Raw genomic sequence first — 13,242 nt, 5'->3', positions numbered from 1 at the left:
TGGCATGTGGTTTTTTCAAGTCGAAGGTGTGAGGGTGTGTGTGCATATGTGTGTTTGTGTGTTTGTGTGTGTACGCGTGTGCGTGTTTGCCCTCTTATTTGATACCTTTCATCTGTACGATGGAGGCCAAAAAAAGAGGTGCCTTTGTCCATCCCACAATCAAGATATCTGGTCTGTTATTATTTTGGGTAATGATCAGTTTACACAACTTTTAATATGTTCCAAATACAATGGAACGCATCTACTTTCAATATGTTTCAAATGCAATGGTTTGAATTAGCGACAAGCCTATTCTATTCTCACTGTCCGGGTCCACACGCTTGTTGTGGACGCACACAGCCTGATGTTTCCGTGGTGATTCTGAGTGACATGCCATTTGAATGTGCCAACTTTGAATATACTATCCTCATTTGCTCCCATCACCTCTTTAGTGTAGATGCCGCTATCTTTACATCCGTTATTGTATGTTGATATTTAACATTCAAAATAGCAAAGATTGTCTAAAAACCTTTTGACGTCACGCACCATCATTAACACTAACGTCAAAACACTAATACGCACAATCGGAGAATAAATATGATACTTTTCACAAATGTTGCACAGAAGTATTTTTGACAGGCGGCTTTGGATTGCGTGCGGGTCATTATTTTCACTGTACTATGGTGCTGGTACGGGTAAAAGTTTTTAAGGCAAGTGTCAAGTGTTCGCTAGGAGCAAAAATATCACTCCTTGGTCATAAAAAACAGAATGCTTTCTTATTGTTAGTTCCTTAGTCGTATGACAGAATGTCTTTCCAAGAAGGTCCCTCTCCCCTAGTTTTAACACAGCTCCGTCCATCAATGAAACCCTGCAATCACAGTGGATTCTAGCCGGGCCTGCATGTAGCAACAGGCTCCCTGCTTGTATAACGCGCAGCCACGGCGTATGGCTTGTCAAATTGTATCACACTCACACACTCCTAATTGATGACTTCTGGGGCCTTGTCCGCCCAGCTCTGGACACACCTGTAGCCCTGTTAACGCCATGTTCGCAGAGGACTCTCTGAGGCTCACACACACTGTATGCATGCCTACATACACGCACAGACAAACAAACAAAGGGCCTCTTTGTGTTGTAAAGGAAAACAATGACGATGGAACTCAAACGTTGTCAGTTTACATAACTGCTATGAGGGGGAAAAGTCTCTCACCACTATATAGAGCCTCTGGGTTCGTAATATTACTCAATATTACTTCTCGAAGTGTTCGTTGGTAGCTTTTCACTCTTAGCCATAGCGCAAAGCGTTTAGCGAAACGTGAGCAAGCGGCTGCTGCGTTTCCCATTGTAGAATGACCCCTTTCATAGTGTCAGTCTAGGGGAGTTAACCCGCCACTGAAAAACTAATATTTTAGTTTTTTATGTTGCTCTGTTGCTCAACACTAAAGTCTGGGTTTGCCCTCTTCTGCTTGGAAGCAACAAAAGGATCATTTTTACCCACCATATTTGTCAAAAGGTGCTGTAAATAGGGTAGAATTTGGTGTCCGTTTGCTTTAATCCCCTTCCAGCTGGTTGCTCAAGCTGTCCCTAATAGAGGAACCTCTCTCAGTCACACTAAATAGGTCAGGATAGGGGCTGTAGCCAGCATACTAAGCACAGGCTGGTCTTGGGCTCACAAGGCCAATTCACAAGCTACCACCAATCACATAGTTATGGGACAGTTGAAAATGGGCGAATGGCATAGATGCCACTCACAGATACATTGATTGGATGTACATGAAGTGTTTTGGCCAGTAGACAGTGATTTTCTTATGTTGTCATGGTGGGAAGAGGAACACACGAAAGACCTACAGTACCAGTCAAAAGTGTGGACACACCTACTCATTCAAGGATTTTTCTTTATTTGTACTATTTTCTACATTGTAGAATAATGAAAGACATCAAAACTATTAAATAACACATATGGAATCATGTAGTAACCAAAAAAGTGTTAAACAAATCAAAATCTATTTTAGATTTTAGATTCTTCAAGTAGCCACCCTTTGCCTTGATGACAGCTTTGCACACTCTTGGCATTCTCTCAACCATCTTCACCTGTAATGCTTTTCCAACAGTCTTGAAGGAGTTCCCACTGCACATGTTGGCTGCTTTTCCTTCACCCTACGGTCCAGCTCATCCCAAACCATCTCAATTGGGTTGAGGTCAAGTGAGTGTTGATGCCAGGTAATCTGATGCAACACTCCCATCACTCTCCTTCTTGGTCAAATAGCCCTTTCACATCCTGGAGGTGTGTTGGGTCATTGTCCTGTTGAAAAACAAATGATAGTCCTACTAAGAGCAAACCAGATGGGATGGAGTATCGCTGCAGAATGCTGTGGTAGCCATGCTGGTAAAGTGTGCCTTGAATTCAAAATAAATCACATACAGTGTCACCAGCAAAGCACTGACACACCATCACACGTCTTCCGCCATGCTTTACGGTGGGAACTACACATGCAGAGATCATCCGTTCACCTACTCTGCGTCTCACAAAGACACGGCGGTTGGAACCAAAAATCTAAAATTTGGACTCAACAGACCAAAAGACAGATTTCCACCGGTCTAATGTCCATTGCTCGTGTTTCTTGGCCCAAGCAAGTCTCTTCTTATTATTGGTGTCCTTTAGTCGTGGTTTCTTTGCAGCAATTCGACCATGAAGGCCTGATTCATGCAGTCTCCTCTGAACAGTTGATGTTGAGATGTGTCTATTACTTGAACTCTGTGAAGCATTTATTTGGGCTGCAATTTCTGAATCTGGTAACTAATGAACTTATCCTCTGCAGCAGATGTAACTCTGGGTCTTCCTTTCCTGTGGTGGTCCTCATGAGAGCCAGTTTCATCATAGTGCTTGATGGTTTTTGCGATTGCACTTGAAGAAACTTTCAAAGTTCTTGAGATTTTCCAGATTGACTGACCTTGTCTTAAAGTAATGATGGACTGTCATTTCTCTGCTTATTTGAGCTGTTCTTGCCATAATATGGACTTGGTATTTTACCAAATAGGGCTATCTTCTGAATACCACACCTACCTTTTCACAACACAACTGATTGGCTCAAACGCATTAAGGAAAGAAATTCCACAAATTAACAAGCCACACCTGTTAATTGAAATGCATTCCAGGTGACTACCTCATGAAGCTGGTTGAGAGAATGCCAAGAATGTGCAAAGCTGTCATCAAGGGAAAGGGTGGCTACTTTGAAGAATTTAAAATATATTTTGATTTGTTTAAAACTTTTTGGGTTACTACATGATTCCATGTGTTATTTCATAGTTTTGATGTCTTCACCGTTATACAACCATTATATAATCCATACAATGGAGAAAATAGTAAAAATAAAGAAAAACCCTTTAATGAGTAGGTGTGTCCAAACTTTTGACTGGTACTGTATGTAGCCTATGTAGAAACTAGTGAATATTGACACCAATCTAAGCCTAAGTTTCAACTTTTCAGTTAGGCTAGTTAGTTACTGGAACAAGCACACCACTGAATGATACTTTGAATGATGTTGATCTTGTTTGACTTGCAGACACCAGTGGGAGGAAAAGACAAGAGTCAGAAGGGAAAGTCTGGAGCTGGCCCATCCAATGTTCTCACCGTGCCTGAAATCAAGAGCAAGCTAGCATCGTTAGCCAAAGAGGTAACACATTCATTTTAGGGTTGGGCGGTATAATGTATTTTACTATAGACCGGTATTGATGCAGGGACTGGTTTTGGTTTTTTACCTTACCTTCTATAACTGTATTTCAATGTTTGGTTTGTTAAATGTAATACATCACACTGTTTGTATAGTTTATTCCTCTACTTGAATTGTCTTTCTCTCTCTCAACACCCCCCCCCCCGCCCCAAGTGACCTCGACCACAAGGTCACTTGGCGACCGTTCACTCTTGGTCAATGCAACAATATGTTGATGACAACAATGCTGCTTTCTACTTTGCTTCTTAACCCTATCCGCCCCGAGACCCCAGGAAACATCTGCTTTTCATTTATCTGACTTTCATTTATCTGCATGTCCAGCCCTTATATTTAGCCTCACAATGAAGTGTTTTACCATTTTCTTTTCAGGACAACCAGGGCTACAGGTAGAACACAAAACAATTTGACATAAACAGTCAATAAATGTCAATAAAAAAATAAGGTCAGCCAAAGCAAAAACCTGATTAAAATGAATGTATATGAATGCTGTAAGTACAGAATAGTATTTATTTTTTATTACTTTTTTTGCTCACTGGGAAATTAATATCCAACGAGTCAGTGACAACTGTGTGGAGTTTGTGAAAGCAACTATGTGAGCTTATTACAGTATTATAGACCCTGACCTTCAAATGACTCTTGTGTGTCTTGTGAGCGAAACAGAGCAAAACATTTGCGGGTTTGTGACAGTCTCAGCTTTTCATAAATAGCTTTTAATAGTTTGTAGCTCAAACCATTCGGACTCTACAGACATTTTTGTACAAAAGACCCGGCCCCAGGCCCCTTCGGGATTCACCCTTGTCTCACAAACACTGCTCAAGCTCAGCCCCCGTTAATCACACAGACAAATTGTTGGTATCTATGGATGCAAAAGAAATCGACGAATACAATGGTACAACTCGGAAGTCTTTAGCTCAAACACACTATGTTTAAAAGGGGTTAGAAGTCCAAAACGTGCCAGCCATATGGTGGGCCTCATTGAGTTAATATAAATCTGTTTTATATGAAGAGTTTTATATATTTACACTATTAGTTTGTGTATCTTACTGTCTACAAACCGCCAGTTTGTCTTTTCTTAGCAGGTTGTGGCTAAAATAAAATGCTAATCGCTAGTTAGCTAGCTAGCTAGCTAATAAATGTACTCAGTCAGAGCAAACGTAGCTCGCTAATACAGCCTAATACCAGTGCCGGAGTAGGCGTAAATTAGCATGTTGTTTGTGCAACAGTATCTTCTAAATCAGAGGACTATGTTAGCTATGAAGTAAGATAAAAGATTTAATGTAGCCAAAGACTATAGGGTCCCACTCTCCTGGGAAACACTGACCAATACTACTTCCTACCCTGTCACAATAACACCTCCATAGAGGTCCTATTAGTATTCTAATTCCTAATTCTATGAACAGCTCCCTGGCTTTTTCATTCGTTGTCATGTCAAACACTGTATTCAAAGTGCCCGCAATTACATTCTAACAATAGAATTAGAATAATCATTCTATTTTCAAGAATTTGAAAAAAAAGGGTTTAGATCTAAATCGCAAGTCAAATCGCAATTTCTGGTTAAAAAAATATATAGACTTTGCCCATATTGTGCAGCCCAAAGTAGCAGTGTGGAAATGATCTGAAATGAGATCAACTTTTGGTTGAAGTTTGATTGAACAATATAAAACATACAGAATGGAGAAAGCCCCATTGAAATCAGTTAGAATGTATGTGTTGACATCCTAGGGTCATGCACAACTCATAAAGTCAATTTAGAACGTATTATTAAAAAACAAAAATGTGAAAAATACAGTGGCTTGTGGAAGTATTCACCCCCATGGAATTTTTCCTATTTTGACCCCCCCTGGCATTACAACCTGGAATGAAAATATATTTTTTTGGGGGGGTTTTATCATTTGATTTACACAACATGCCTACCACTTTGAAAATGCTAAATATTTTTTATTGTGAAACAAACAAGAAATAAGACAAACATCCGTGGGATGTTCAAAGTTTTGGATATTTTTTTATAACCCAACCCTGATCTGTACTTCTCTACAACTTTGTCCCTGTCCTGTTTGGAGAGCTCCTTGGTCTTCATGGTGCTGCTTGCTTGGTGGTGCCCCTTGCTTAGTGGTGTTGCAGACTCTGGGGCCTTTCAGAACAGGTGTATATATACTGAGATCATGTGACAGATCATGTGACACTTATATTGCACACAGTTGGACTTTATTTAACTAACTATGAGACTTCTGAAGGTAATAGGTTGCAACAGATCTTATTTAGGGGGTTCATAGCAAAGGGGGTGAATACATATGCATGCACCACTTTTCCGTTTGACATTTTTTTTAAACAAGTAGTTTTTTTCATTTCACGTCACCAATTTGGACTATTTTGTGTATTTCCATTACATGAAATCCAAATAAAAATCAATTTAAATTACAGGTTGTAATGCAACAAAATAGGAAAAAACGCCAAGGGGGATGAATACTTTTGCAAGGCAGTGTATTGTGATATCATATTTTGGTCTTATCGACCAGCCATAAGTAATTTTCATGCTTCACAGTTAAAGCTTAGAGCGCCAAGTCTTTAGCAAAAGTCCACAGGTTATCTTGTGGTGATCTCTCCCTCTGCATGCTTCCATACATAACATGCCATAAACGCCAAAGTCTGCTTGGCATCAAAGATGTTCTCTGAAGATAATTCACATTGATGTCTTGTTTTTCCCACTGATTCCATTCAAAAAGGGCTGCAGCAAAGCCTCAGTGGAACACATGAAACACATCCTCCATAGTTGTGTGGGAATAACCTCTGACCTCGCCAATTGCCACCAGGCTTGAGGTGGGGGGTGACTGACCACTGGCGCACACACAGCCATGACATCATAGAGAGGCATTAGCTTCTCTCTTACAGTAACCTCTTCCAACTGTATTGGCAGAATCAGCTGTACAAGGCCCACCTCATATTTGCCTTGTGAATAATACAGAATTGTAGGTTGTACATGTTATTACACTATAATAATGTTGTTTTTCCCTCTAGTGTGATTAAACATTAGTTTGATTAAATGTCTCACCCAGATTAAAAACATATTTACTGGCTCTTTTCCAATCAGGGAAAACCTCTTCCGAAGACCGAGGCGAAGTTTGAAAACTTTGCCAAAAGTTCTTTCAGGATGTCAGATAAAAACGTAAGTATTCTTGTTGTCTTGATAGTGAAAGCATTTGCTGTAGCATCAGCATTGTAGTATGTATGTAGTTATTATAGAGTATTGACATGAATTGCTGAATAAAAAATCTGAAACATTGAAATGTATAACACACAAGTTAGAAACCAAAAATGTCCCAGTTATTTCAGATAGTTTTGTTGCAAAGTGTGTGCAGTGAAATATGTTCATCTTGGGTCCGCGCTCTCTTTTGGGATGGAATGGGAGTAGTAGACCTGCCAAGGCAAAGTCTTCCCCATTGATTTAATGTCGTAGTTCTCTCACAAGTGTGTCTTTTGTAGCCCTAATTAAGGGACTTGAGGTTTGTGAATGGTACCAGACTCTGTCATGTTCAAGGTCTTTGACCAACTGAAGGAATATTCCTCTAGATGAATCTAGGGCTACTCTACGTGATGCAGAAATGCAGGGACTTTATGTACATTGAAGATTGTTTTTACTCATGTCGATGCAGCACCCTAGCAGTATTTTACTTGGAGTATTTAAGTAAAGAGTCCTTTTATCTTGACCACATGGGGCCAAGATGGTGATGACACTACATTCACTAATCACCATTTTATTCCAGTTTAGTTTCTGGGAAACTATTACAACTGAAATTGGAATGTTTTTGTCAAACAAGAAAAAGCCCTCTTAAATGGTTGGGTGTGTGCGCTTGAGAGTGTGTGTGCGTGCATGTTTGCGGTTGTATTTGCAAATGTGAGCATTCAAATGTGCGTGTGTGCGTGCGTGTGTGCGCGCGCGTGCGCACGCTCGCAAGAGTGTGTGTGCACTAGGATGGGTCAGGTCACAGACCAGGCTGTCTTTTTATTGATGAGGAATCCTTTGAGATGAATCCAACAGCCTGACATATTAAGGCCTCCATTAAGAACATGCTGTCATCATCGGCAGTTGTTGTGCAGGTGAAAAGTCTTTAGACTGCAAGGTGCGGTCAGGGGAGGCTTGATCCCAATGTGTAGAAAACATCTGTGGAAGTGATTTGGTTCCGAAGCCAAAGACTCTGGGATGTGTCAGACTCGAGCACCTAGTCATTCTTTCTGGTATGTACTATTGCCCCCCACCCAACCCCTTGTACCCCTACATGCTGTCTCAATTCATTGTTCCCCAGGCATGGCAAGGCAAGGCAAGGCGCACAAAATACATTCTTTAGTAAAAATCATAGCTCTCTGCTATGCAGCATGTAATTTGCATGCATTATAATTAGTTTCTCTCCATTTCTCTCTTTCTCATACAGGTGGTTAAAGACCTCTGGAACTTTGTACAAACATTGAAAACAGAGAAGAAATAAGTAATTGCATTTCTTACAGTTATGTTTGATTTTTTGGTTTTCTCCTCTATGCTTTCCCCAAGAACATTGAAGCTCTTAATGTTTTAACCCATTACTTAGAGCATCAGTGAATACGTGTGTAACAATGTCCCCCCCTGCTAAAGAAACAGTGTTAGCCTACTGTTGGTGTCCATCGGGGAGCCATAGGCCTTTGCACTATGGTGATGTTTTGCAAACTGTTTCATATGTTCAATCAAGTCCCTGCTTATTAAAGGAATAGTTCATACATGATTTTCTAATTACGTAGGTTGTTGTCGATCGACCCAGTTTTAGGCACATATGTGGGTTATTTAGTCATTTTCACCAGCATCTGGTTAGCTCAGAATGTTAGTATTCTTAGCATGTCCATTGGCATCAATTGTGGCAATGCTAGAATAAAAATACCAAAATTACCATATCACTCCAGAGATGATCATTAGTAATTGAGGGAATGATTTCATTACCGTCGCTTTGTAAAAATAACTGGGTTGCTCGACGAAAGCCTAGGTAAGTGGGAAATGATGTGTTTTTATCATGTACTTTGTTAACTGTACCTTTAATGATGACATTGTTATTTGTAAATAGTCCGTACAATTTAATGCGCTGTTATGGCAGCTTCAAAATACTGTAGATCGGTTATCGAAACAAACTCCTCTGGTTCTGGCTTGTGTATTTTTGGTTTTAATGTTCGTTTTAACATTGCTCTCTAATTATGCATTGAGTTTTGTTTTATTTACACTTTTATATACTGTAACACATTATGGAGGAGAATGGCAAATGTTTATTGAAGAGATTGCATCACTCATTGAGCAAAACTATCAATGAACCACACTCCATTGACCACAATTGGATTTAGGGTCTTAGCCAATTGAAGCTTACATTACAGTTAAAGAAGGATTTTTAAGCTTTGAGACAATTGAGACATGGATTGTGTATGTGTGCCATTCAGAGCATGAATGTAGTAGGTGACAAGAGCTCCAATTGGCTAAGATATACAGTTGAAGTCAAAAGTTTACATACACCTTAGCCAAATACATTTAAACTCAGTTTTTCACAATTTCTGACATTTAATCCTAGTACAAATTCCCTGTCTTAGGTCAGTTAGTTTTGCTCAATCACCACTTTATTTTAAGAATGTGAAATGTCAGAATAATAGTAGAGAGAATGATTCATTTCAGCGTTTATTTCTTTCATCACATTCCCAGTGGGTCAGAAGATTACATACATTCAATTAGTATTTGGTAGCATTGCCTTTAAATTGTTTAACTTGGGTCAAACGTTTCGGGTAGCCTTCCACAAGCTTCCCACAATAAGTTGGGTGAATTTTGTCCCATTCCTCCTGACAGAGCTGGTGTAACTGAGTCAGGTTTGTAGGCCTCCTTGCTCACACACTCTTTTTCTGTTCCGCCCACAAATGTTCTGTAGGATTGAGGTCAGGGCTTTGTGATGGCCACTCCAGTACCTTGACTTTGTTGTCCTTAAGCCATTTTGCCACAACTTTGGAAGTATGCTTGTGGTCATTGTCCATTTGGAAGACCCATTTGCGAAGAAGCTTTAACTTTCTGACTGATGTCTTGAGATGTTGCTTCAATATATCCACATAACTTTCCGTCCTAATGATGCCATCAATTTTGTGAAGTGCACCAGTCCCTCCTGCAGCAAAGCACCCCCACAACATGATGCTGCCACCCCCGTGCTTCACGGTTGGAATGGTGTTCTTCGGCTTGCAAGCCTCCCCCTTTTTCCTCCAAACATAACGATGGTCATTATGGCCAAACAGTTCTATTTTTGTTTCATCAGACCAGAGGACATTTCTTCATAAAGTATGATCTTTGTTCCCATGTGCAGTTGCAAACCGTAGTCTGACTTTTTTATGGTGGTTTTGGAGCAGTGGCTTCTTCCTTGCTGAGCGGCCTTTCAGGTTATGTCGATATAGGACTTGTTTTACTGTGGATATAGATACTTTTGTACCTGTTTCCTTCAGGATCTTCACAAGGTACTTTGCTGTTATTCTGGAATTGATTTGCATTTTTCACACCAAAGTACGTACATCTCTAGGAGACATAATGCATCTCCTTCCTGAGCGGTACGACGGCTGTTTATACTTGCGTACTATTGTTTGTACAGATGATTGTGGTACCTTCAGGCGTTTGGAAATTTCTCCCAAGGATGAACCAGACTTGTGGAGGTCTACAATTTTTTTTCTGATGTCTTGGCTGATTTCTTTTGATTTTCCCATGATGTCAAGCAAAGAGGCACTGAGTTTGAAGGTAGGCCTTGAAATACATCCACAGGTACACCTCCAATTGACTCAAATGATGTCAATTAGCCTGTCAGAAGCTTCTAAAGCCATGACATACTTTTCTGGAATTTTCCAAGCTGTTTAAAGGCACAGCCAACTTAGTGTATGTAAACTTCTGATCCACTGGAATTGTGATACAGTGAATTGTAAGTGAAATAATCTGTCTGTAAACAATTGTTGGGAAAATTACTTGAGTCATGCACAAATTAGATGTCCTAACCGACTTGCCAAAACTATTGTTTGTTAACAAGAAATTTGTGGAGTGGTTGAAAAACGAGTTTTAATGACTCCAACCTAAGTGTATGTAAGTATGTAAACTTCCCAACTTCAACTGTATTTATATATATAACCAGAATATATACCCTACCGTTCAAAAGTTTGGGGTCACTTAGAAATGTCCATGTTTTTGAAATAAATATTTTTTTTGTCCATTAAAATAACATCAAAATGTTCAGAAATACAGTGTAGACATTTTTAATGTTGTAAATTACTATTGTAGCTGGAAACGGCAGATTTTGTATGGAATATCTACACAGGCGTACAGAGGCCCATTATCAGAAACCATCACTCCTGTGTTCTAATGGCACGTTGGGTTAGCAAGAGGACCAGTACATTAGAGTGTCTAGTTTGAGAAACAGACGCCTCACAAGTCCTGAACTGGCAGCTTCATTAAATAGTACCCGCAAAACACCAGTCTCAATGTCAACAGTGTAGATGCGACTCCGGGATGCTGACCTTCTAGGCAGAGTTGCATAGAAAAAGCCATATCTCAGACTGGCCAATAAAAGGAAAAGATTAATATTGGCAAAAGAACATAGACACTGGACAGAGGAACTCTGCCTAGAAGGCCAGCATCCCGAAGTTGCCTTTCACTGTTGACGTTGAGACTGGTGTTTTGCGGGTACTTTTTAATGAAGCTGCCAGTTGAGGACTTGCGAGGTGTCTGTTTCTCAAACTAGACACTCTAATGTACTTGTCCTCTTGCTCAGTTGTGCACCTGGGCCTCCCACTCCTCTTTCTATTCTGGTTAGAGCCAGTTTGCGCTGTTCTGTGAAGGGAGTAGTACACAGCGTTGTGTGAGATCTTCAGTTTCTTGGCAATTTCTCGCATGGAGTAGCCTTCATTTCTCAGAACAAGAAAAGACTGATGAATTTCGGAAGAAAGTAATTTTTTTCTGGCCATTTTGAGCCTGTAATCGAACCCACAAATGCTGACGCTCCAGATACTCAACTCGTCTAAAGAAGGCCAGTTCTTTAATCAGCACAACCGTTTACAGCTGTGCTAACATAATTGCAAAAGGGTTTTCTAATGATCAATTAGCCTTTTAAAATGATAAACTTGGATTAGCTAACACAACGTGCCATTGGAGCACAGGAGTGATGGTTGCTGATAATGGGCCTCTGTACGTCTGTGTAGATATTCCATAAAAGATCTGCCGTTTCCAGCTACAATAGTCATTTACAACATTAACAATGTCTACACTATATTTCTGATCAATTTGATGTTATTTTAATGGACAAAAAAATGTGTTTTTCTTTCAAAAACAAGGATGTTTCTAAGTGACCCCAAACTTTTGAACAGTAGTGTGTGTGTGTGTGTGTGTGTGTGTGTGTGTGTGTGTGTGTGTGTGTGTGTGTGTGTGTGTGTGTGTGTGTGTGTGTGTGTGTGTGTGTGTGTGTGTGTGTGTGTGTGTGTGTGTGCTGAGTGTACAAAACATTAAGAACACCTTCCTAATAGAACAGCCTCAATTTGTCGGGGCATGGACTCTACAAGGTGTCGAAAGCGTTCCACTGGGATGCTGGCCCATGTTGACTCCAATGCTTCCCACATTTGTGTGAAGTTGGCTGGATGTCCTTTGGCTGGGGGACAATTTTTGATACACATGGGAAACTATTGAGTGTGAAAAACCCAGCAGCGTTGCACTTCTTGGCACATGGTCAGTCTCTGTCATGGAAAGAGCAGGTGTTCTTAATGTTTTGTACACCCGTTTTACAGTTGCATGGCGGGAAAGTCGACTGGAGGAAGGAAGGCAGGCATTGGGCAAGTTCAAAACACTACTTGTAATTTCATCTGATATTTCAAATTTTCTTGATACGTATGACACATGACGGTTCATAGTGAGTGGTTGTTTATTTATGGCTTGTTGAGATCAACATATCCGTAAAAAAAAGTGTCTGTTTTTTCCCCCTTTTATCAGAATAAACAAAATCTAACCCTGAGGCATTTGTAAAACAGCTTCACTTTTAGTAGTGTAATCAGATAGCCGTCAACACCTGGCTCTCACACTGGTTCCTTTCACTAAATAAATACTGTAGTCTAGTGGTTGAATGACTTATTTTAGGTGACATTATGATGGATCCTAATTGAAGGGTGGATTGCTTTCTAATTGCTGTAAGTTGCATAACTGAATGCACACTACATTGCATCATTCAAGTAAAGCTAATACATCATGTTTCATGTTTGACTACTTCACATTACATTGAATATATTACCCTTTTAGCCATGGGTAATGTATAATGCTGGGATCACACCAACTCTGGCAACAGCGGGAAGCCCAGTCCTTTCAAAGGGAGAAGTCTGTCTCTCAGGGGACGAGGTTACATTGCCATTGCCTCATCAGAAGCTGATTTAAAAATGACATTGTTTACACAAAAATATGACATTTATGGACCACTTATCTAGATTAGAGAACAAACTCAAAAAGTGAGCTCACCTGACCTGAGACATGGTC

General features: G+C 40.1%; 1 protein-coding gene across 1 annotated transcript in view; it reads left to right on the top strand.

Annotated features, from left to right (window-relative positions):
- LOC106611620 (nucleophosmin) overlaps positions 1-12,730 on the top strand; it is a 30,037-nt gene extending 17,307 nt beyond the window's left edge. Inside the window, exons 9-11 of the mRNA XM_014212017.2 lie at positions 3,543-3,653; positions 6,799-6,873; positions 8,138-12,730. Of these exons, the coding sequence (XP_014067492.1) occupies positions 3,543-3,653; positions 6,799-6,873; positions 8,138-8,191 (240 nt within the window). The 3' untranslated portion in view covers positions 8,192-12,730. The remainder of the gene's footprint in view (positions 1-3,542; positions 3,654-6,798; positions 6,874-8,137) is intronic.
- The last annotated feature ends 512 nt before the right edge of the window (positions 12,731-13,242 follow it).

Source organism: Salmo salar, chromosome 09, assembly GCF_965601325.2.
Source record: "Salmo salar chromosome 09, fSalSal1, whole genome shotgun sequence".
Taxonomy (NCBI): Eukaryota; Metazoa; Chordata; class Actinopteri; order Salmoniformes; family Salmonidae; genus Salmo; species Salmo salar.
Note: the sequence above shows the minus strand (reverse complement) of the source record. Positions and strands in the feature narration are given on the sequence as shown.